This window comes from Pseudopipra pipra, chromosome 3 (genome assembly GCF_036250125.1).
Source record: "Pseudopipra pipra isolate bDixPip1 chromosome 3, bDixPip1.hap1, whole genome shotgun sequence".
In the NCBI taxonomy this organism is placed as follows: domain Eukaryota; kingdom Metazoa; phylum Chordata; class Aves; order Passeriformes; family Pipridae; genus Pseudopipra; species Pseudopipra pipra.
Window position 1 is genome coordinate 30836763 of NC_087551.1, and position 26231 is coordinate 30862993.

The following is a 26231-nucleotide window of genomic DNA, read 5'->3' on the forward strand; positions in this document are numbered from 1 at the left end:
TAGAGTCTGTAAATCACAATAAATCAATTCCCAAATCTAGCAGTTTTGGGAACAAGAAACAGTCCAAGAAACTAACTGGACTACCTCAGATTGTAAAAACATTTAATAACCTTGTTCCTTAATCTAGAGGATTTGGCTCCCTCTGATGCAGTGGTCACAGATGAGGGAGTACTGTGACCATCAACAAAATCCATATAATTTTGTATACATTGGTTATTATCACTCTTGTTCACGCAATAACAGGCAGAAAGTGTTTTCTAGAGTGGTTTCATTAAGAAGAAACTGTATCCAAGACCTGCATAAGGATATGTAGTCAGCAGTTTGACATTTTTGCCTATTCACTGAAAGAAATAGGGTCACACCACCAAGATCCTGAAATGAACTCTAATCTTCAAAAATAGGCAGCTTCTGCTTCTCTGATGTGCACTGAAGACAAATTTTAGTTTATTTCTTAATCTAATCAAACAGATCTGTGAGAAAAAAAGGTTGCTCATTAGAAATGTGGCCAACTGATATTTTGAAAGGGACACGTTTTTTTTTTGTCCCTAGGTATCAACCAGAGAGTTGGTCCAGAGTAGACATGTTAGCCCTGCAAGGTGAGAGGCCTAAGTGTCATTCAAATCTTTAACACAAACAGCTATGCCATAGCATAAACAGCTTAATTCAGAATAATGATGTTCTGAGAGCTAGAGATACTAAACATGGGAATGGCTAAGTAGCCATATCTCCTGCTGAAACACACACTGAAAGTGAAAAAGATTCTAATGCAGTTAGAAGTGCTAGTCTTTCACCAATACCAAAGAAGATGCTTTATTCTTTCAGTGCTCTTGAGAAGCACCGACTGACCTGGTGCCAGAGAGGAGTGCCAGGGAGGATTAAATTAGTGTCAGTACATACTCGTTAACTCTTTGGCAAGCCTCCATAACAACTTCACAGCCATGACAGAAGTTACTGTCCATATTTACACTCCAAAGAAAAGGCAAGGGGAATAGAGGTTTTTTCAAGTCAGATAGTCAGTGAGGTCTCTTCAGTGATTTCTATTCATATTGAAATATATATATATATTTGTACTCATATTTACAAGAATAAACCAAATAACATGACTATTTTACTCATTATCTTACTGTACACACTAAGATATGTCATACCTGTATGCAATTCAATTGGACCAAGAAGAATAATCGGTTTTAAACTTGCCATCTCTTGCTGAAACGTATTATAGTGAAGTATTTCTTCTTTAATTTCAGAGAGAGTGGGAGAGCTAGCCAAAAATTCCTGCATGTAGTTTAAAATGTCAGTCAAAAAATGTCCTTTTTCATATTTCTGATAACACATGTTGCAACTGTTATTCAGCAATTACTGAAAATGTATACCAATATTATACCTGCTTTTAGCCTTCTGTAGCCTTGCTAACATAGTAAAATACATGTTTACCATTTTTTCTGTCAGTAACTCTCAAGCTTGTTCAGAAATTTCAATCAAATTTAACAGAGAAACAGATATCCAGGACATATTAAGTGCCTTCTGGTTTTGTGAAAACAGGTGACAAAACAGAGATCAAAAAATATGTGCCCACACTTACAGAAAGACTACCTCATTAGCCCAATTATGTGTAAAACAATCACAAGAAAATACATCTTCTAGGCAGTTCCATGAGCAGAACTCACGTGCAGAAAAGTTTTGTGATTCTGAGAAGCTGCATTTCAGAAATGTTACTCAGGCCCTCTATTGATTATGCTTACATTGGCATGGGCAAGTAATAAATGCTGAAACCTTTTTCCCACTTCTACTCTTCTGTCTGAGAGTACTCGGCCAGGCAGTGGAAGAGTTAGCATAGTGGTAAAGGAAGAATGCAGAAATTAGAGGACATGTATATAAAACTTAACTGCCTTATTCAAGCTTTCACTGTAGCAGCATCTTTTTCTCCAGTAGTAGCTAGAGCAAATGAATAGTATTTATTTGATTAGACTTAAAATTCTACAGCAAATTTTCAGCTCTATATATAAAGTGGTGGTTTTTAGTCCACATAAACTGCTTAACTTGCACTGAGACAAACAAGAGGGCAGTGCTCCCGTATTAAACAAAATTATGTGATATGTATATATAGTGAAGTCTGTTAAATAGAAAAGATAAGAACAGAAAACTCTATTAAGTCAAGGTTAAATAAAGACTATATAGAAGACAACTTTCTTCTCCTGAATACCTAAATTCAAATTCTTAATTAAAACTTTATTGTAGAAGAACAGTGTGAAATACTCTGAAGCAGAAGTCAAACCTCCAATTCCTGGAAACTAATTTTTTGTTGCTGTAGCACATGCAAAATATTTCCATTATACCTGAGGATTCAAGTAACAGTTCAAACAACCAAGAGTTGCATAGAGGATTCTTGCTGGAATATAGAATGCAGAAACCACCTCCTAAAATAACTACAGGAAGATTGGTGAATAAAATGTTTATAAACTCAAAGTAAATGCTTTCCATAGACAAAAGTGAACACCTATCAGCACTGATGTTGTGGGAATTTCTATGAGTTGCAATATAGAATCACAGAATGTTTTGAGTGTGAATCATCTAGTTTCAACTCCCTGGACATGGGCAGGGACATCTTCCACTAGACCAGGTTGCTCAAAGCCCCCTCTAACCTGGTCTTCCAAGGATGAGGAATGCACAATTCCTCTGGACAACCTGTTTCAGTGCCGTTTGTCCCATCACTCCATGCCCTTCTAAAAAGCCCCTCTACATCTCTATTGTCACCCGTTTTAGGTACTGGAAGGTTCCCTGGAACCTTCTCTTCTCCAGGCTGAACAACAGCAGCTCTTTCATAGGAGAGGTCCTTCACCCTCTGATCAACTTAGTGGCCTCCTCTGGACTTGCTCCATCAGGTCTCTCTTATGTTAGGGGCCCCAGAGCTGGATGCAGTACTCAGGTGAGGTCTCACAAGAGTGGGGCAGAGGGGCAGAATAACCTCCCTCAACCTGCTGGTCACACTGCTTTTGATACAGCCCAGGATACTGTTGGCTTTCTGGGCTGCAAGTGCATATTGCCAAGTCATGCTGAGCTTCTCATGAACCAACACCCCAAAGTCCTTCTCCCCAAGGCTGCCCTTGATCCATTCTCCACCCAAACTGTATACTTGCGCTTGGGATTCCCCCAGCCCATGTGCAGGATCTTACACTTGGCCTTGTTGAACTTCATGAGGTTCACACAGGCTCACCTTTCAAGCTGTCACTGTCCCTCTGCATGACATCCCTTCTCTCCAGTATGTAAACTGCACCACACAGCTTGGTGTCATCAGCAAACTTGCTGAGGGTGCACTCAATCCCACTGTCCATGTTGCTGACAAAGATGTTAAACACTGCTGGTCCCAGTACTGAGCCCTCAGGAATGTCACTCGTCACTGGTGGCTGCTTGCACATTGAGCCATTGACTATACCTCTTTGAGTGCCACCACTTAGCCAATTCATTACCAACAGAGTGGTCCATCTATCAAAACTGTGTCTTCAATTTAGAGACACAAATTTCATGCGGCACCATGTGAAATGCTTTGCACAAGTCCAGGTAGGTGATGTCAGTTGCTCTTCCATTATCCACCAATGCTGTAACCCCATCATAGAAGGCCACCAAATTTGTCTGGCATGACTTGCCCCTAGTGAAGCCATGTTGGCTGTCACAAACGACCTCCACATTTTTCATGTGCCTTAGCATAGCTTCCAGGAGGATATGCTCCATGATCTTACAGGGCACAGAGGTGAGACTAACTGCCTCGGAGTTCCCCAGGTCTTCTTCTTTTTTCTTTTTAAAAATTGGGATTATGTTTCTCCTTTTCCAGTCAGTGGGAACTTCATGAGATTGCCATGACTTCTCAAATTTGATGGATAGTGGCCTATCTACTTTCTGGCCCAGTTCCCTCAGGACTCAAGGATGCATCTTGTCAGGTCCCATGGACCTATGCGCCTTAGATGTTTTAGAACCTGATATTCCCCTACAGTGTGCAGTTCTTCATTCACCCAGTCCCTCCCCGCTTTCACTTTCTTCACCTTGGTGGTATGGCTGGAGCACTTGCCAGTGAAGATGAATTGACTTGAGTACTTCAGCCTTCTCCATGTCCCAGGTAACAACATCTCCCGTTTCCTTTGGAGAGGGCCCATACTTTCCCTAGTCTTCCTTTTGTGATTGACACACTTATAGAAGATTTTCTTATCACCCTTGATGTCCCTGGCCAGATTTAATACTATCAGGGCTTTAGCCTTCCTAATCTGATCCCTGGCTGATTGGACAGTTTCTCTGTATTCCTCCCAGGCTACCTGTTCTTGCTTCCATACTCTGTAGGCTTCCTTTTTGTGTCTGAGTTTGAGTCCACACTAACCTCCTGGCACTTTTGCCTGACTTTCTCTTCATCAGGATGCATTGCTCCTGAGCTTGGAGGAGGTGATCCTTCCCTCCAGTGCTTTATCCCATGGTACTCTACCAAGCAGATCCCTAAAAGAGCCAAGGTCTGCTCTCCTGAAGTCCAGGGCACTGAGCTTCCTGTGCACCCTCCTCACTGCCCTAAAGATTTCTGATTTCAAAATAGAAGATTAATGAAGAATAGTTCTGTAGGTGATCATCGTTAAACTCACCTGAATTTTGGCATCTTTATCTTCTGTCCATAGGACCTTATATTTCTCAAAGTACTGCAGAACTTCAATAGCCATTTCTTTCATAGGATCCACAGAAGAAGAGAGGAGCACAACTAATTTAGTGATAGCTTCATGTTCTGCAACACCTGCGTGAAAATTCTTTAGCTTTTTGACTTGCGCATCTTCAGTTCCTTCTGTAAAATAAAATTATATATACATCGATGAACTGTTAACAGTCTGACTAGAATTCTCTTTAAACCTATGCATACTAAGTTAAGCAATGATGCTCTTCAATAACGCTGAATATACTCCTTCAAACATCTGTCTGACTGCTTAATATGAAAGTACCAGCTGCTATTTCACACCAGGCTCTATACAGCTAGAGCAAATTCAGTCTAAAATGAAGGTTTGCAAAAAGAAAGAAAATAGTCTTCTTCATTCACAAATTTAATTTTCTTCACTGTAATTTAATTTTAACTGGAACATAAAGGCCTCCTAAACTTTCCAAGTTATTTAATAATTTTTTTAAATTCCTATATATAAAGCTTTTAAATGGTATATACCCCTTAAAGCAGTGTAAGCCTCTTGAACTCTTTGATGAATTGCTGAGACAATCAGGGTCAATATAGAAATGGATAGTACTGAGATCTAATGAGTTACTTCTGTCATAACAATGCCTGAGCATTTTGAAGCAGACTTCAGAGAACAGAGAAGAAAAATCCACTCTTCCCACCACAAACATTGTTTAATGAGGGGGATTTAAGGCAACTCCAAATTCTCTTTTACTCTGAAGACCTTTTCTGGGGTATACTCAATGGAAACAATCTCAAATTGATCCATCATTACCAGTGTACTCCATAAATCTCATTGCCCAAACATTAACATACACCCCCAGGTGTTGCTGATGTGTAGTTAAAGGTGATGAAAATGGTTATTTGCTGATGTTATATTTTGGCACAGCAGAGGCAAAAACTATGACTGTCTGATGAGGATTGTTTCCTGCCACCCTGCTTGAAACCCACTTAAAGAGGTTAAAATCATACAAGACACATCAGAAGAAAGATAAAGTTCCAGCTCCAGACTGTCAAAAAGAAAAACTTTCCTAGATGTTACAGATTTTCCAAAGGAATCACAACAAAGTTATAACTATATTGCAGATCACTGGCTCAGCCAAACAGCTAAGAGAACCCAATGCTAAAAATATATTTAGACTTTTATGAATGCTTTCAAAGCATATGGAGAAATGCTTAGAAACAATATAAGGAATAAAGTATTTCACTAAAATGGATGCAGGTCTATCTTCAGTTTGACTATTTACATGAAAACACATTTGAGGTGTTTTATAATCCAGTCTAGGAATACATACTGCAATTAAAATCTTTACAGAAATCTACTGATTGAACTAGCGCTTATTCCATCTCCATATTTCGATGGCAGCTTGTCTAAAACCATTGTTTATGGTTTCAGCCATATCATTATGGCTACATTAAGTAGAAGATTCAGATCTAGCTAGCAATTTTTCAAAGATTTTTCTGCTTATTGTTTCTCAGAGTTTTAACATTTCCATAAGCCTGAAATACAGGCTGAACAATACAGCTAATTAAATCAAAATAAATCAAAATAAATCAAAAAAGTAATGCAAAATAATCCACAGTTGGCTGCTTTGAAGAAAAACTAGCTTATTTACAAATATTTATATTTATATATGGTGTTCTTATTAAAGTAAAAAGTTGAAAGAAGTAAAAAAACCCCCACACTTACTTTCACCTCTTTTAGCCTTTTTTCCTGGCAATCCAGAAGATGCTTGCTGTGTACCCAGTTCTGGTTTTAAAATAGATTTTTGCAAATGTCTCTGTCCCCACTGAGCAACTCCACGACTTACTTCCAGTATTAAATGAATCATGCGATTGATGGCTTGCTGTATGTCATCTAAACTGGGAACGATTTCCTATTTAAAACAGTTAAAGTATTGTTGAAATAAATGAAACTGATTGGCATTTTTGAGACCTCAGTTCTTCTTCACTCATAGTGAATTGCGGAGCTTGGCCCAGAAGAGAAGCTGGAAAATGTAACTTTAACAGGCTGTCTGGCCTGAGCATTTCTTGTTAAACTTCAGAAGAATGATCAATCTTGTGATTTGATCAATCCTCGAATACAGTCCTTAAAACAACATCTTATTGCTTTCATGTTCAATTCATCATTTTAAAATGATGGAATCCATGAAAGTGTTCAGAACTGGGATATGAACTAATTAAAAGTGACTCTGATGACCTATAAATCACTTTCACAGATTGAGCAGTTGCATACATAAAAGCAAGGCTCTTGCAAAATCACATTATCATTAGCAAAATGGTATTTTACCCAGCATTACTGCCCTGGATCAGCCACACATTTGAGAACTGGAAAGAAAGATAGATGTACTTCCTTAGTGGGTAGAGCTTAGAGCCTTATGCTTCTACAAATATCAACAAGGTAAATATTCTACACTTGGACAGAACTTACCTATCATGTGTACACACAAACACACAATGTGAATGTACAACAGAATGCCAGTATAAACACCAGTTCATTGTCAAAGGAATATCACCTTAGAAGAGAACCTTTCTTTCATTATCATTTCATTAATATAAAACTTTTAATCTTTATAAGACATTTGCATAATATTAAGTTACCTTCCCATATATAAAATAAAAGAAACACCATACATACTGCTGACACATAGTTACTTTCCTCTACAGAAGGAAACCAAATTAATGTTTTAGTTCTTTGCAATCAAGCTGCCTTTTTGTCCTCGGCACATAGAAATCCACAGAAATCCATAGAAATTCTATTTTTTGGGTTTGGATCTTCTAATTTTTGTTCAGTGTTCCTCATTCTGGTCATCTAAGTTCCTATTTAGGTTACTAAAGCCAAAATGAGTAAAGATAATGTTCATTATTGCAATTCAACAAAGGATTTAGATCACACAAGTAACAGTTAAAATAAATAAAATAAAAAAGGAAGATGAAGGATCTATTTCTGGAATGCAACTGCTACATGTAATCATTCTGGAAAGAACACTGATGAACAGTGTAAAAGGCCAGTATGATGGAGGCAGAAGCCAGGACACTGTGGAACTGTGAGCACATTTCCTCAGTTAGTGCACTGAAAAACCTGAGCAACCGTTCTCCTTGGAACAGATGCTGGTTCAGTAGAAGCGTGCCCACATCCTGCACTTGGGCAAATGAAGAGATAACTTAAATACAATGTATTTTACCTTATCTATATGATTTATAACTTACCAGATTGGGAATAGCAAGGTGTACTTCTGCTTTTATAAAAGGAGTGATCTCTTCAGGTTTGCTTGGATGAACAGAAAAAATTTGTTGTCTTGATGAAAATAATTTTGGAACATATCATAAACACTTCACAATAAAACCTCCTCAAATTACCTGAGAAATATAATTTTGACTACCTTTTCAGGGCAAACCCACATAGAGAATTTTCACATTAAATTATGTACTATTTGACAAAACTTACAGAAGCCTCTTGTCTAAAGGATAAGGATAATAACCAGAGCTCCACCATTCAGACAAAGGTTAGCTTGAATCCAGTCATTGCTTTCAGAATTTTTATTCAGAATATTTTCTTATTCTGGATTTTAATCTCTCAGTTTCAGAATGATGGAACTCTGCCATTGCTTTAAATAGGGCATAGGAAGGTCTCCCTATCATTTCATGCAACAATGTATCATGAGTAAATTCGCCCCACTACATTTTAGATAAATACTCAACAGAACAGAAAAATATTTTTGAAAGACAACAAGTTAGTGCAAAATGATAAATACATGTTCTTAACCTATTCAAAACTAAAACTAAAGCCTAAAATCAAAGAGAAAAGTATAATTTAAAATGCTGTGATATGACATGGTGAAATAAGGAAGGATCCAACAACATGATACAGTAGACAAATATAAAGGAAACAACAAAAAAAATCCTACTGACTTCAATAAGATCAGCATTTCAATACAATTTCTATGAAAGATATCCTCAGAAAACAAAAATGTAATTCAGGCTTTAACACATGTTAATGACAAAACTTCATTTGCTTAAAATAGATTCTCTTAATAAAACTCTAAGTAGGCTTTTCAATCTACAATATATGTTATACTGAAGCAATGCTGTCTCTGAAGTTTATGCCCATTTGAGCAGAGAAGGATCTATAGGGATTATACTGAATATAGGAGAAGGACTTTGTATGGATCTTGCCATTATCATGAAGACTTCATAAAGAGTGCATACTATTGAAGGAATCTTCCATTTGCAACTTACTCGGAAACACTTATTCTTTTTTTAATGCTAGCCAAAGACAGCCGGGTCGCCTTCTGGAGGCTGAATAGCAGCCGGCGAGTGAAATAGGCAAGTAAGTCTTTACAACTCTGCAATAAATAAACCACACATTATTTAGGACTGTGTTCAGAGAGAAGCCTGAAGATTATTTCAAAAATTTTTAAGTCAAACACAGGAAAGCCCATGTTATGTCTTAGGAACAATATCCTCTCCAAACTTTTACCTTTACCGCTTACATATAAAGAATTTGTTTAATAAAGGTGTTAATTGGAATAACATGCAATATACTTCTGAAAGCTAAAATCCATCTTAAACTCACTTTTTAGGAAAGCTATTTCATCACTTTTACATTATGTTTGATGCTGTCAATGTGATATCTTTCTGTAACATAGATATACAACTATCAAAACTCAAGATACTTAAAAATCAGATCAGTTTGAAAAATAATTTCCTTATTTTTAGAAAATACCTTTTTAAACTCTTCCTCTTTTTCATTGACCTTGCTATCTTCACTAGGAGGTGCTTCAGGAGTGCTTTTTTCTTTCTCCTTTTCGTTATTTTCAAATGCTATACGCTTTTCTTTTGCTGAAAATGAAAAAAAAAATTTTTTGTTAATTGCACATTGTGTTTTACTTCAAAGCATGCTGTCCCCTCTTTAGAGGCAAAATAATATTGACTTTTATTTTAGTAGCACCTGGATTGCCAAAAATAGAGTTTATTTCACAACATTTTTTCACACCGGGAATCTGGTTAAGAGTCCAGCCTGTAAGCCTTAGCCTAACAAACACCATGCACTACCAATCTGTTATTAAAGATAGATAGGCAGACATGGATATATCAGTGAAAATGACAAAAAAAAAATCAAAATCGATATAAACAATTTAACAAAAGACAGAGAAGTATCTTTGCATCAGGTTTTTCTGTTTGCATACTACTGAACTACCTGGAGTATTTTGACCATGACTACGCCTCTATACCTGGAGAAATTTGAAGCCATAAGGAAAAAAAAAACCTATGTAAGAAAAGAGCTTCATTTCTGATTAATGCTCAGAATAAATTTTCTTAAGAACAGAATATTTTTTCCATACACTCTTCCTCCTATAAGAGTACAGGACCTTCTGAAATCTTTGTAACATACCCCAAAGGAGTGGGAACCAGCCATATATATGCTAGCAATTGACTATACTGATTTAAACTGACCAGCCAGCAAAGCACTGCTATTTGAGATACAATTCTACTGTGGCAAAAAAGTGAAAAAGAAAGGGATGGTACTAAATACCTGACATAACTGAGAAGAGAGGAACACTGTATTTCACTTACAGCAGAGGGGAGAGCTGGGGGAAAAGGTTATAATGAGTGACTGAAAGAAATGGAACTTCAATGTTCTTCGTCTAGAGCAAATTTCTTGGTAATCTATACAGAAGGACAGAGTTTAATTCTAGAAATACCATCAAAACTGAATTATCTCTGTATTTCATGGCCCAGTGATTTAGTTTAACAGTAGTGAGTAAATGAAGGCAAAACTGTGACACAGATGAAAAATGTAGTGGGAGGGAGAAGTCTGAAGAAAATTAGCTAAAACAAATCAGTTTTGATAAAAACTAGCTAAATCTACGGATTTTTTTTTTGTTTAGATAACCAACATTAACTACCTGCTGATTCTTCTTTTTCTGAGGTCTTAGATGGAAGGTCATAATGCTTTTCAAATAGAGCTATTAGCTCATGAACAGCAACTTCAATTTGCATGCTTTTCACGTTCAATAATTCAGCACATTCTTTAGTATAAGCCTGTTAAATAAAAATATCAATGAATTGTCTTAGTATCACTGATTATCTTATTACTGTTCATTTTTATGGAGAGTCAAAACATTTCCCTGAATATTGCATTCATTAGACTGAAACAATTTCAAAGAAATATACATATATTTATAAAAATTTTCTGTTAGCACTATGTTTTTAATGCTTAAAACAAAATATACATTTTTTAAATGTAGTGGTACTTTTAAGGGCCAGAAGAAAATCCTGAATATTGAAGGGAGGTCACAGTCTGAATTTGAAATTAACCAAATACTCTTTCAACTCTCCTTAACAATTTTATTTACTTGCACTGATTTTCTAATTAATACATTTTTAGCCTCTTTTGGAATCAAGAAACCTTTCAGATTTTTAAATATACTTGTTGGAAAGTATTTTTTGCCTTCTCCTTCAAAAAACAGTTTGGAAAAAATAGGGGAGCAAAAAAAAGGCTATATATGTCTGAGTATCTTCATACACAAAAAATCTCATCTAATTATGAAGCAGTTAAATTAAAATTATCTATGAAATACTACCGCTTAAGTATCTCAAATACCTAAGAACCAATTTATCTTCATATAAAATGTGTTAACTAAAATATTTTCCTTACAAATAAAGTTCTGTATTTCCCCAGAGAGAGGAATTATTTTTTAGTTTTATATTCATTTACTAAGGCATTTTTTCAAACACGCACTAGAATTCAAGTTCAAAGATGTAAAGTGGCACACACCTCATTGCAGGTCAACATATCGTCTACTTTGGTAGGACCATCTACTGGTAAGATAACTAAAGCAGTATCTGATATGTCTTTTAATAATGAACCAATTCGCACTTCACTTGCAACATTAACCTAAAAAGAGAAAATCATATTAATACCACACACTGATCTTTAAAGCAAAATGTATTAATGTATTCTATTTTTGAGAGCTCTATCAGGTATAAAATGTTTTGCAGAAAAATAAATGCTAGACTGTTAAAGTGTAGAAAATCCTCTAAGAAAGTTACTGCAAAAGTTGCAGTAATTTAAGGGTTATTTACTATGGCTAAAAATAGTCTGCTTTTACAGTGATTTAATTATCCTCTTTTTTCTATTATCTACAGAGGGGAATTTAGGGATACAAGTATCCTACAAAAAAAATCCAGATATTTTTAACTCCACTGTAGACAATTTGGAAAGAACAGATGTAAATCTAGAAATTATATGGTTACGTTGCCATAGGATCTTGATTGCTGAGACTACATGCACTTAAATCCAGTCTGATAACACATTTCTAAAAAGATCAGTAGTGTGCACAATTTAATTTCAGATAGCCCTTTAAAAATAAAACCTTTTAATTCTTAAGTATCTGCACGTTCCACATTGGGAAACTGAGACATATGAATTCTTAAGAAACTGAAATCTTGAGAGGAAGTTGGTGTTTCCACCTACTTCTTCACAGATTTCTGGTTATCAGCACCATATTTTAAAACTCATTGTATAAATGAAATTAATTCACAGACAGTGTAAGCAAAGACTGCTTCTGCACCATAACAGTAATAATCTAATTTTTTTAACAAGCTTCTCTTGGCGGCTCTTTGAACTGATTAGTCTTGAACATTGGATGGATGAGTGACAACAGAGAGAATTACCTCCTATGCCCCAAGAAATTCATTAGAAAGTGGACCAAAGACTAAGAATAGCATTTTTAAACTTTTTTTTCTTCTGTTCTGAAAGCTTTGGAACCGATGGAATAGGAGAGAACTTTTGTTCCATGATGTTATCCATGCTAGACTCCCAAAGAATCCTTGCTGGTTTAACTGCAGCTTTAGGCAGACAGGCAGTTACAGAAAGTCAGACCCCAGATCATTCCTGTCATGCAAGATACACTGCTGCTAGATTAAATAAAACAGAGTAACAAAACAAGCTACATCAATATAATTGGATTCTTGTTGATTGTTTTATAGGCCACAAGTCTAGCAGCAAGGCAAGGGGGAGCCTACTGTAACTTGCTTGATGGGTTAGTCTTCAGTCCTTCTCCTTTTAATCAAACACCTAGCTTTTTTTGCTGGGTTTTTTGATTCTAAATTGCAGCATTGTTAGTGTTCAGTCAACAAGCAAATTATTTTTGTCATGGCAGAATCCAAATGAAACTGACTTCTGTTCAAACTATAATTTTTTATCTGAAATATTCTGCATCTGTCATATTCCATCTTGTTTTTCACAATATCACTCATGCTTCTGTTTCACATCACTTTTCCCCTATTTGTTTACAATACTCCATTCACAGCAATAAAGGGTCTAACTCAGGTTGAATTTTTTTTTATTGATATGGGAGAGATAAGAAAAGTAAAAAATGTATACAACATACATATTTAAAGGAAACAGTGTTTCTATATAAAAACATGGTTATTTCAGATATACTCATAATTAAAAAACTGCTAATTTCGGACAATCTTTTTCCAGCTTTGGGTTTCAGTAGCAAACAGAGCATTTCATCATAATTATGTTTTTCTGCCATACAGAAAAAGAACTAAATATACCCACCACTGTCTAACAGTCTCCTGTCACAGGAGACATAATTTATGATAGTCGTAGAAGAGATAGTAGCGTTATAGTTCAACCATCAAGCCAGAAGGGGGATCTGACTATCAAGGTAAATTCTTGAGAAAAAAACCAAACCAACACAGGTCTTCAAGCATGTTAAATCATAGAATGATAGAATCACAGAATACCAGGTTGGAAGAGAACTTCAAGGATCATCTGGTCCAATCTTTCTTGGCAAAAGCATGGACAAGATGGCCCAGTACCCTGTCCAGCTGAATCTTAAAAGTGTCTAATGCTGTGGAGTCCACCACTTCCATGGGGAGATTGTTTCAATGGCTGACTGTTCTCATTGCAAAAAATTTTCCCTTTTGTCAAATTGGAATCTCCTCATGAGTAACTTTTATCCATTATCCCTTGTCTTTTCCATGTAAGTCCTCGTAAACAGGGGGTCTCCCTCTTCTTTGCAGCCATTCTTCAAATACTAGACCACAATGATAAGGTCTTCCCTAAGCCTTCTTTACTCAAGGCTGAACAAACCCATTTTTCTCAGTCTTTCCCCATATTCAGTAGGCGCTTCCCAGTCCTTTGATCATCTTTGAATGAACCCTACTCTGAACCCTCTCCAGCTTGTCCATATCTTTTCTCTATAGAAGGCACCAAAACTGAATACAGTTTCAGGTTTGACCTGATCAGTGCTGAGTAGAGGGGGACGATGACATCTTTTATCTCTGCTGGTGATGCCCTTGTTGATGCAACCCATCATTCTGTTGTCTTTTCTTTGCTGCAGCAGCACCCTGCTCGCTCTCAAAGATCTTGTTCACCAGGCTGCCCAGGTCATTTTCCACAGAGCTACTCCCTAGCCAGGTAGCTGCACTGCTAGATTATGTTTGCCCAGGTGCAAGACCTTACATTTGTCCCTGTAGAATTTCATAGGGTTTTTGTTAGTGCACTCTTCCAGCCTATTCAGGTCTTCTTGCAGGGTGGCTCTCCACTTCCCCACTCAGTTTGGTATCATTGGTAAACTTTGTCAGGGTACACTTGATCCCACAATCCAGATCACTTATGAAGATATTAAATATGAAATAAAAATAATTCAGAAATTATGCGACAAACATTAAGAGAGTAAAAACCCTCAGGCTGAATCAGCATGCAGAGGACCGAGGGAAAAGCATGTTCTCCTTCATTTTTTTCTGGGCTGCAGAAAGAGGATACAGTTTCACAACATGCCTGCTATGAACAGAGTTAATGTTTAAAAGTTCTATACTGAACAATTTTCACATGGAAGTATCTTTTGTGCAACTGCACTCATGGACAAGCACTCAAAGAGAAGCAGACACAGTCTCTGAAAATCAGAGTGGATGTCACAGAACTGGAAGACAAGAAGTGGAAATACATTCTACTTTAAATACAGAAGAAAAAATCAAACACGGGAGGGTAATAATGGGAGAAAATCATTGACTATATCACTCTCCAAGAAAAGAACATATTTTAAAGACAACAAAATTTCTATGTATGGTACAAAAATAAGTACAGATTAAGTTCCAATGCAAAGAGCAGTGTACTAGATATAACTTCTCTAAACTTATAGTTTTTTTATATAGTAAGTGGGTATACCTTTCTCAAAAGCTGTTTATATATATGCAGAATTTGATCAGCTTCTTGAAAGAAACTTTCCAGCGCCACAGACGACCAAGTCAACATGGTAAGTCCTTGTCTGAACACAGCTTCAACCTAACCATAAAAATATAATTTCATTTATTTAAAAAAAAAGAAACCATTTAAAACAAATGCAATTATTATTAGAATTACTAACATCACTTATTAAACAGAGTGATATCTAAGGTTTGGAAGGTTACAGGTTTTCAACAGAAAAATCAAAGAAATTTATACAATGTGGAGGAAGAGGAGGGTAGTGCATACTAAAGCCTCTAAGTGACATGCTCAGCAAACATCTTCCCTTTCCTCTTCTCCTTGATACTGTCTTTTAGTGGCTCTCACTGCTTCCTGAAATTAAAATCAAGTCCACTATTGATCATACAATATATCTGTTAACACATATCCTGAATGCTCTCAAGAGTATAATTGCTTCTCTTTCCACCTCATATGTGTCTATGTAACAACATTTTTCACTTTTCCCATTTTGAATCACACTGATCCTCTCCAAGTTTTCTTATAGTCTCAATGCTATTTTAAAAACATCCCCTCTTCCCTATCATTTCCATTATTGAATTCTTAGTTCTCCATGGTCTGTTTCGTCTGGATTTGTCATCAAGATGTTCAGCATGTAGCTGAAATCATCTCTTTTCCCTGTCACTGTATGATCTACACCAAGGTCCTTCTTTCACTGCAGATCCTGTACCTTAAATGGAGATGGGACTCATGAAAAGAAATACTACTGCCAAGCTATGAAAATCATCCTTTCCAGACTCTCACAGAGCTCCTATGAAATTTTTGCCTAGTACTCAAAAACTTCTCACTGATTTGCCAGTATACAGCCATCACAGTTTTAAATGTTGTTATCCCATCATCCTTGAAGAGACATAAACTTAATTTTGCTTAATTGTTGAGGAACTTTGAACTTATTTCAATCATATTTGATTTTAAATAGCCACCTATATATCTGCTCTTTCATCTTGACGCTTACCAACTCACCGCCCAGAATTAACCCAACCTCTTCATCCTAATACTTCTTTTTGTGATTTCTATATCACAACTAAAACAACAAACTAAGCTCAAACAGACACACAGCCATTTGCAAATGCAGCCAATATTATCACCTTAGCTTATGTGGTTTTCGGGAACATATTTAACTCCAGTATATTGGAACAATATTATTACTGGCAACCAACCGGTAACTGGACAATATTGTTACTTGTAACTGGTAACATAGTCAATTTAGAAACACTGTAAGGCTCTACATAGGTTGCTGTCTTACTATGGCACTAATCTAGTCAATAGCTTACATTTGCTTATTCCATCTTTGGATTTGTGCTTTCCTTTCTTCTTCCTATACACCAAAGGCTTCTCTCCCTTCTTCAAAAAACTTTTGTACTTTCTGTTGTTTGTAAAATACTCACCTTTCTCTTCTGCCAGTTGTTTTCTCTAACATACAGAGATGCATGATTCCCTTTATGATATAATCATGTTTACAGTAGTATCATTAAAGTGAAAACTACCATTACTTTATCTCTTTATCTTTTATTATTTAAGTCTTAAGAGAAGGACATGTTTTTTGCTTCTCACACTTCAGCATATGCCAGTTATGTAGTTACACAAACTTACACAAACTCTGTGACTTTTTGATGTTACTATGTACAAACAAAAAGGGGAGAGTTACGTAGAACAACCACATATGTACACTTGCAAATGTCTGGCAAAATTAAATGGCTTGTGGGACAGACATTCTGCATCTCTAATAAAACTGTACCTTTAGTGTAGCATATAACCTTTCTACCCCACTGAAGAGACTCCATTCACAAGGCTAATAAATCTCTCCAAGCAAAGACAAGGATCATGACATTTAGTATTTCATCTAAATGAAAAGCACAGTTAAAACCTCTAAAACTGGAATAAGTGATAATTTACTTCCACGTCAAAGCCAGAGTTTTGTGTAGATAAATAGACCCCCAAAGTCCACATTTTTTTTTCTACTGGGCTTGTATCTCATAGGCACTAAGATTATTCTATTGTAATACACGTTATTCGAGCACTGTGTGAGGGATGCAATGATCAAATTGCTGGTCTTAAAGGTTTTTGTAAAGTTCATTAAATTGGTAATATGCAGATCCATCTAAATATTTAAGAATTTTAAATTATAATTAAGTTATTTTAACTTCTTATGAAGTATACTGAAGTGCATTTAGCAATACCAACCTTTTGCATTTTTGGTGCCAGTAGATTTACAAACATATTTGGTGTTTCTCGACACAAATCTTCATAACGCTGGACAAGACCCTGTTAATTATTAGAAAGGGTAGTATCAAGTAGAATATTTCAAGTGTTTCTTTATTGAAGCAAACAACATGTTGTACAATCAAATCATTAGAAAAACATGGAAAACAGCACAAGGATCTATTAAAAAACAATTTTAGAATTTAACACATGCATTACATGCCTATGAACATAATTTCTAGGAAGTAATGAATTTTTTTCATACTATAAAAGGAAGAATGAAAGCCACCTTTGAGCAACACTGTCTTAATGCACAAAGCCAGACAAAGTATGATCTTTCTCTAGAGCTAAAGAAGGCTTGAATTTAATGACTGTAACTTGCAATGCCCTCTTAAAACTGAGTATAACGTGCTTTACGTACTTAAATTCACATATGAACTCAATTTTAAAATATCATCTTGTCTTATGCTGTACACACACAGTGAGAAATCTTGTATGGTACACCTTATCCACAAGATATAGGCTTCTCAAAATACTACAACAGCAAATACTACAGTAAGAATCAGAAATGTGACTTCTCTGGCAGACAAACCTGAAAAATTCTTCATGTATTTGTGGCTTACCAACTTTCAAAATATTCCAGACTAACTACAACCTTTCCTTCTGAAAAACTCTATAAAACTTTGTTTTACTGATTTTCAGACAGTGAACACTTTTTGTGTGCATTTAATTATTTCATCACCAGAGTATATTTAACCTGCCATGGAGTATAAGAAGTTTATATTTTTATATTTAAGTATCTACTAGCCCCCACAGCAGTTAGCAGGGGGGTTTCAAATGAGATCCTCTATGTCCACCTGTGCATTGCACAAATTTACTTTAAACTACCTCCTACCCAGCATTAGTACTTATATAACTATAGAAAAAATTGTATGATTAAACAGATTTTCTTTTAATTTTTTTAAACAGCAATCATGATACTTTTCAAGTTTACCTCTAAGCGCATCTTGATTGACTTCAGTTTATTTTCTAACATTACTATCTTTACTGCTTGCTCCGGTACTTCCAGACCCAGCTTTGTCATACATTTGGTCTCTCGCACAATTTCTGGAATTTGAGGATCAAAATTAACCAGGAACTTCTCGGTTTTAGGATGACGCACAAATATTGTGGCTTGTAAGGCTGTAAAGACATTCCAATATCAGTTTCTAAGACAAACAATTGTTTCCATCCTATAAATTATTATGGAACCCAGATTTGTAATATTATTATACAATGATTAAGTATGAATGGTTACTTGTGAAATAGCTTCACATTGTTTTCAGTTAAAGAAAATATACAGCTGACTTCCACCATATTGGTTTTCTGCCTTTCTCATCATAAACTAAACAAGGCTCAGATCCAGTCTTATTTGCGTCATATTTTTTCTGAGCTCAAATTAGAAAATTATGAAATTAATTTTCTAAGGACCTGGAAACACAACACTTGAATATTAAACATTTGTAGGCATAAAGTAATACTTGTCCTTAGAGGGACTGGGATAATACAACTGTATCAATTATTATAGTGGAAAGAAAACAGGAAGAATTATTAAATAGTACACATAAAATTTCAATACCAAAATTATCTGTGTCTTAAATTTGTATCAATACTGTTTGCACTCATCTGTCAAACAGTGTGCCAGATCTGCAATCCTTTGTATCAAAATCAAGTTTCAAGGTCAGTAAGGCACCACGACTGTATTACTGAGCCTGCTTATTGACTCACGAATAATTTGCACATTTTAAGGGTAAATGAGGCTTTAAAAACCTATCTGATTGGATTTGTGTTAACTCACTATTCAACAACAGTTTAAACAAGCCAAGTACATATTTAATTACTTACGATACTCTAATTGCGACATTTCCTTCATCCATGCATTATGATAGACTACCTCAAATTCCACCAATGCATACGCAAGTTTGTTGTATGATTGAACAACTGCTTTACCTTCTGGACTTGCCAAGATATTTGAATTTTTCTATTAAAAAACAGTGCATTAAAATTAAAACTATATCAAAAAACCCCCATACCACTTGGATTTTTCTCAATTTAACTACTGACTATATATAACTTAAGGTAATACTATGAATTACACTTACAGAGTTCTTAAAAACTGTATCCACTATTTATGATTCAAATTCATAGGGCAATAAAGTCGGTAAAATCTTGTAAGGAATAAATACTAAATAACACAGGTAAGAGCAATTACTTTATTATACTGTGATAAATACATGCAATTCACAGTGAAATAGATGCTCAGTTTTACTCAAAACTGAATAACTAAAAACTTATTGTAAAAGTTTCCTTTTTTAACCAGTTATGATACTTATGCCTATTTTCTTTGGAGCAGATCAGATGATTCACGTTCACATCTGAGGGAAACAGGAAAGCACTGCATGCAGTTCTGGGCCCTACAGATTAAGAAGGTCCTTAAATGCATCCAGAGAACGGCAACAAAGCTGATGTAAGGGCTGGAAGGAATGAGGAAGCAGCTGAAGACTTGTAGCTTGTCTGGAGAAAAGGAAGCTGAGGGAGACCTCCTTGCTCTCTAGAGCTCCATGAGGAGGGTAAGTGGAGAGGGAAGTGCTGAGATCTTCTCCCTGGGATCCAGTCATAGCATGTGTGGGAATGGTTCAAAGTGAGGGGAGGTTCAGGCTTGCAATTAGGAAGCATTTCTTTATTGAGAGGATGATTGAACACTGGAATAGATTTCCTAGAAAGGTGGTCAATGCCCCAAGCCTGTCAGTGTTTAAGAGGCTTTTGGACAATGCCCTTAACAGCATGCTTTAACTTTTGGTCAGGCCTGAATGGGTCAGGCAGTTGGACTAGATGGTCATTGTAGATTCTTTCCAACTGAAATAGTCTAGTCTGTTCTATTCTAACATGACATCTTGGATCTACAGCAACGGTTACTGCAGAGCAGTATTCCTATACAATTAAACATGTTGCCTAGCATATAACAAGACACATTATCATAGCCAGAAACTTTATAATCACTCTGCTGAAGTAAGACAGTTCACTGTTACACAAAACACCTAATTTTTCCTCACATCAACTTACATGGAAATAGTTGATTGGTTCGTTTATCCTTCTGAATAACTGTCTCACCCACAATATCTTTCCTGCAATAGGTGGCATGTTTCGCGCCAGAGGAGGGTCATGTTTCTGAGTTTGGTAAAGCTACAGTAAGAACAATATCATTAAACACATGGATTAAAAAAATTTGTTGTAATGTTAAATTGTTTTCTCTGGTACCACAATTTCTTCCTCCTCCCAAAGAGACTAAATTTGTGTGGAGGCACACAGCAGTTCATGGAGAGAAAAACATATTTCTTCCTCGACTTGCTACGTTTCTGAGGTGGACACATTGGTATCACTGCCAGTAAGTCTCCGTTCTTCGTTAACTCGTGATGGTTTTTAGCTGTCCTTAATTATGACAGAGCTCCAAGTACACCAGAAGGCATTGCAAGCCTAGGAGCTGAGCAGCCAGCATTTAAACCAACCCTGACAGGTGCAGCTATGTGACTTTAGAGCCATCTGCTGTGAAAGCAAGTTTTTTAAGGAAGTGTTTTTGAGAGAACCCTTGTGAGGCTTTTCCTCCTTTGCTTGGGAACTGGCATCAGGAGAGGTCTAAGCTATATTGTTAACTGAGAGTTTTACCTGAATAGAAATGTCAACATTTTTCTTTGGTCACATGCTTCTGACTATTAGCTAACATATGTTGGACTCACTGATTCTTGTGGGCCCCTTCCAAATCAGGATAATCTAGGATTCTATGATATGCACTTTGCTACAAACTTCTAATCTATATGCATGTAGATACTCCTGGGTAAGCAGCCCATGCTTTTATTTGTGCCCAAGATGAGAAAAAAAATGGCTCCTCCTCACTGAATGGATATATTAGAGTAAAAAAAAGTTGGCCTAAAATGATCTCATACAAAATTTGCATTGACAAATTAGTCAATCACTTTAGAACCAGTATTGCAGTGGGAGCAACTTTTTATAGAAATAACTTTCTTGGCAAAGATAAAAACAATCCAATAACACCTAATAAATTATACTAGTCAGTATAATTGAGACATATTCTTCAACAGAAGAAAGGAGTATTTGTATCCACCCAATTTGCAGCATCAAAACTCACGCTGTGACAACGCAGACTCTGTGATGACACAACTCTTCACTTACTGGTATGTCTTCTTAACCCTACACTGTCTCCTGCACAGTCCCAACAAAAGAAATCCAAGTAGCTTCACAGTGAACTTAAGAGAGGAGCTGACCTGGATGAAACCCTCTCAGAAAATATAGCCAGTTTGGTTTTTTTTTTTCCCCTGGGGAAAACAGCCAGGGGTAGGCTACATGATTTTTTGAGCAGGCAGTGCTGCGGTAAATATTTTATTTAAATTGAGCCAGTAATTACAGGTTCCGGAAGTGTTATATACAGTGTGTAGGTAGAGAAAGGACACTGTAAAGAGTAGTTCAGAGCAGCTTTGCTAGGCTACAATTTTAAGACACTGTTTGGAGGAATCATTTTCTAATAAGTGCAGAGTTTATAGACACTTGGCTCCTTGTGTCAACTTCTGTCATTGATCTCACAAAATGTAAACATCTCAAAGAAAATTTTCACCAGACTGGTTTTCCAGATTCCCTTTATACTCATTGAAGAAAATGGCCATTTGGAGGGAATTATTTAAATCTTCATGTTACTACGTGAAATGAATCAGATTAACCAACTCTAGAATACTTCCCTCTTTCTTGAGTAGAAAGGGAGTTTAGACATCTAGTTCCAAGGCAGATGTTTATTTTACAGACAAATAAAGTCAGGTTAGATCAATTCTTCTCTAAAAAATTACAACCAAGTTATGTGAACAGTCACCAGAAGTTAATTCTCATCCTACAGTCATGGTGCACCACACAAATAATGAAATATTACTTTATAATCAACATAAACACAATTTAACTTCATTTTACATGTATTTTATGCTGTCACATCTTCGATAATCGCAACTTATAAATGCAAATTAACTGTAGAGATCTCATATAATAAAAAAACTAACAGGCATATGCAAGTAATGTACACAGCGAGTAGAGAACACTTTTTTTAAATTTAATTGATGAAGGAATAACAGAAAATATTTTGGTTTAAAAAGTAAAATTGTGATTACATATTTGCCTTCAAAAGCATGTTTATTGTGTTTCCCACACACTAAGGTCTGTTTGCTGTAACAGGAAGTATGATAATTGAACTTTGATAGTCAATTAGTGAAATAGGCAGAATAAATAAAAATTCATATTAAAATACTTGCACCTATTTTAACATGATGTTTACAATTTATTGAAAAGAAATGAAATACCTTTTTAGTAGCTTCAAGTTCTGCTACATAATGTTTAAGAATACAACCAGCTGTACGTACTGTTTCTTCTTGAAGGCATGGCATATTCAGATTTTGAAACCTGTATTAAAGATTAGTACCCAAAATTATATTCCTAAAACACAAATAATTTTTTTAATTTATTTTGGAGTATATGAACATTACATAAAGTGAAAGAAGCACAAATCTAGGAAATGCTTCTGAATTCAGAAAACTTTGCTTTGAGCAACTTCAAGTAAGCTGAAAATTTCTGCCTTGCTGGGTATTTTTGTTGTTGTGTTGTAATTCTTTAGGTTTTTCCTTTAGTATCCTCTCATGCATACAAAATAATCTAATGAAATTAAGAAACAGAATATATTGATTCACATAGGAAAGCTACGATATATATTTCATGATTATTAAGTGGTTCAGAACATCAGTAATGAAAAATTGTCGATTAAGCCCTCTGTTCTAAAATAGCTGTGTTACTTAAATCATGCTAATCAATAATTTGAAGTCAGTTTAAAATATCTTAAAACATAGTTGCCAATACCTTTGAAGTAACTGAAGTGAGTTCTGTGAAGACAAAATTCTCCCAAAACAGGTACGCATAAAGGTCTGTAGCTGTGTCTAAAGAATATATAATTTAGTATGCTTTTTCTGGTCATAGAATACTATTTTGATGCCTGATATTGTCTTAACATTTTAAACTGTTACTGCTTAAAGCACAAAATAGCAGCCTTCACCAGTCCATGCTTAATATAATTAATGAATAGCTAGTTTCAGTCAAATAGTCTCTTAAAATGTCATATAATTCTATGAAATAAATCAGTTGCAGCTTTGTTCTGCCCAAAATCTAACCATGTTTCTCTAGGCTAATAAATGGCATCCATGCAGATCATTCTCTCAGGTCTCATGATTTTTTCATTTTGGCTGCAGAGTGACAATCATCAGTGAGGATTCTTTGATATATTTTACACCTTTCTTTGAAAGTAGAAGAAAGAATGGAAAAAGCCTCCCTCCAGACAAACACAAACTCCTGTTCATTGGAAGAACAACAACACAGCCTATTCACAATCCAAAGTCTCACTGACACTCAGTTTGATACTGAGCAAGTAGTGATGAAATTCTTCCATGATTAAATTATAGGTAGCAATACTACTTACCTCTAAACGTTCAACTTCTGTCATGAATTTCACAAAATCCACATCAAATTCTGTGTTTTGTGGATCAAGGACGTCATATTGTTTCTTTTGAAATATGTGGAAGATATTTTTGAATTTTACTGCCATAAGATCTATACCTTCAATTGCACACAGGCTCAGTGCACTAAAAGTTTTCTCTACAGCTATCATCTCTGTAATCTGAAATATAGACATTATATTCATGCTCATAAATTATTTGTTACTTCCGCTATAAACTAAAACGTGAGTAAAATAAAATAAACAACAGCCACTTCTCTAACTACAGCATTCACAAATGTGTAGTTTCTGAGCTTCTGAATCAAGTATCTTCAACAAAGCATTGTTAATTCAGTTTTCAACATCAGTTCTCACTACAACCCAACACAAAGTAAAATAATCATTGTTCTTCTTTGTGATAGGGGATTTATTTTTTATGTGGAAAGAGTTAAAACATGACATATGCATACTGATAACAAAAAGATAATTCAAAGAATAAAAAAAAACAATCCTACAGATTAGTATGTATACTGCATGATGAGGAAATGCATCAAAGACTCACGGAATTCCTACGCTGTGATGACTGCCCCATTATTGCCTTATCCCTAGTCTGACCTTATGCTGCACAAGAAGCACCTATTACCTTTTCCACACAAACTCTATCAATGCTAGTTTAAAATCTCTTCATTGGATTACCAAGATGAATGTTAAGACCACACCAAAGAGCAGAATCATCTGAAAAATTGTATTTAGCAATACCAGGATACCATTCAAAAAAGCAAAGGTGTGTTTTTTTTCACATAATTTTAAACCTCCTACAATAATGATGTAAGTCTAGATAATTAGGTTATTTCTCTCCACACTAACAGAGACAAATTGACAAGCACAGAAGGCAATTGTGAGGTAATTGCTGAAGTACTGAGTTGACTTTGTGGAAGTACCTAGTTTCTCTCGACAAAGAGTTACAAACTCCTTTACAAGATCATTAGGAGCATGTATGCTGACAAGTGTCCACTTTGTAAACTGCTCTTTGGAGAGATGTTTCTTTACCAATAATAACAGCACACAGTACACTCACTTTTTCTAATCTCCTACAAAAAGCTTCGGATCTTCCAAAAATGTACATTTCTGATACTTCAAATGCCTTTTCTCCCAGAGCTTCCAAAATCTCTTGCTTAGCTTCACGAAAGCATTTCTGATATTCTTTCAACAGACATGTGCAGTCCTAAAAAGTGAAGGAATAAATACCATACTCATTACACTACGTTTATGGGTGAGAGACTAGAGAACTCAAACCAACTCTCATTCCAAAGTGGTTAATTATCACTGAATCTAGTTACAGGCAGTAACGACTTACATACAGTGGTTTTCTTTCTGCATCTGTAGCGAATGTTTGCAACATACAAACACACAATAGTACAGTACAGTAAAAGATGTAACATTGGGAAATGAGTCACCAAAAAAAGAAGAGGAAAGTTTTAGTTCGTGTTAAAGTAAGTAGTGGTTTAGAGGCCTGCAAAGAGCAGATGATGGCTTCTGCTCTAAATGAGGCATTTGGAGATGTCCAAATGAACAGAATGAGCAAGAAAAGCCATTAACTTAATTAAGAAAGGTCAGACTGTCCGCTGAGTAAGGACAGAATGTGGCATAACAGAGTAGTCTGTTTGGAACTCTCAGAGGACTTAAAAGAAATTGGTTATTCAAATTAATGTATGTTGACAAGTCTGAATTAAAGGGATGTTGAAGAATCAGTTGATTATTTTAAGACTTCTACCTCTGAGACAGGGTCACTGACACTCTTGTTTATAGATCCTTTGGGGTGGATTAGAGCAAAACAACACTGAATGACTGATGAATATATGTGGCAAGTTTATTCTGAAAACAACTTGGTTGCAGTAGAAGGAAGGTATGCAGCCTTTCTGGTTCCTTTCTGTAAAAATATCATGAAGAAAATATACAAGGAAAAGAAAGAAAGAGAAGGAAGTGACAAGAGTAGATAGTAGAGAAAAAAGATATCACCACCCGTGGATCCAGCGACAAGACTTGATTGTTGCAATTTCGACATCAGAGTGATGGTCACAGTCTTGTTCCTTTGGGGATGGGGGCCCCCTCAACAAAGAGTTCTACACTAAGACCTTATCAGATGTAAAAACTGTGACTGATGAGAAATGTGAGAAATGTGAAGTCTATAGTCACTAGAATACAAACTTTTCTGCTAGTTCTTGTCAAACAGAAAGCAGATTTTATCACATATACTGGAAGTTACCAGGCTGTCTGAATATGCAGGTATATATAAAACAAGTGGCTATGAATTACAGGAAATTGAAAAAAGTCCTCATAGAAAAAAATGTTCAGATCTTCAAAAATATACAAATACTAGAATGAACACTGATCAACATGATTTGAAACTGGGTGTATATTTCTCTCATTGAATAATGAGGGCTTGTCAGCTGTACACCAGCCTCAAGATTTCCTCATTGAAACAGATGAATTATTAGTATCAG

General features: G+C 35.7%; 2 protein-coding genes across 3 annotated transcripts in view; one reads left to right on the forward strand and one right to left on the reverse strand.

Annotated features, from left to right (window-relative positions):
• Positions 1–26231, forward strand: part of KCNK5 (potassium two pore domain channel subfamily K member 5) — a 575865-nt gene that overhangs the window by 296946 nt on the left and 252688 nt on the right. The gene's annotated exons all lie outside the window — the stretch shown is intronic.
• DNAH8 (dynein axonemal heavy chain 8) overlaps positions 1–26231 on the reverse strand; it is a 128351-nt gene that overhangs the window by 87700 nt on the left and 14420 nt on the right. The window contains exons 12-28 of one of the 2 annotated variants that reach the window (XM_064648475.1): positions 24806–24952; positions 23713–23910; positions 23100–23176; positions 22550–22649; positions 20259–20378; positions 19041–19176; positions 18151–18338; positions 17139–17219; positions 14880–14996; positions 11472–11591; positions 10600–10735; positions 9417–9532; positions 8930–9036; positions 7901–7961; positions 6387–6567; positions 4620–4810; positions 1149–1275 (exon numbers count right to left, since the gene is read on the reverse strand). In XM_064648475.1, the coding sequence (XP_064504545.1) occupies positions 1149–1275; positions 4620–4810; positions 6387–6567; positions 7901–7961; positions 8930–9036; positions 9417–9532; positions 10600–10735; positions 11472–11591; positions 14880–14996; positions 17139–17219; positions 18151–18338; positions 19041–19176; positions 20259–20378; positions 22550–22649; positions 23100–23176; positions 23713–23910; positions 24806–24952 (2203 nt within the window). Of the gene's footprint in view, positions 1–1148; positions 1276–4619; positions 4814–6380; positions 6568–7900; positions 7962–8929; positions 9037–9416; positions 9533–10599; positions 10736–11471; positions 11592–14879; positions 14997–17138; positions 17220–18150; positions 18339–19040; positions 19177–20258; positions 20379–22549; positions 22650–23099; positions 23177–23712; positions 23911–24805; positions 24953–26231 lie in introns of both variants that reach the window. The other variant, XM_064648474.1, reaches the window with a different exon arrangement.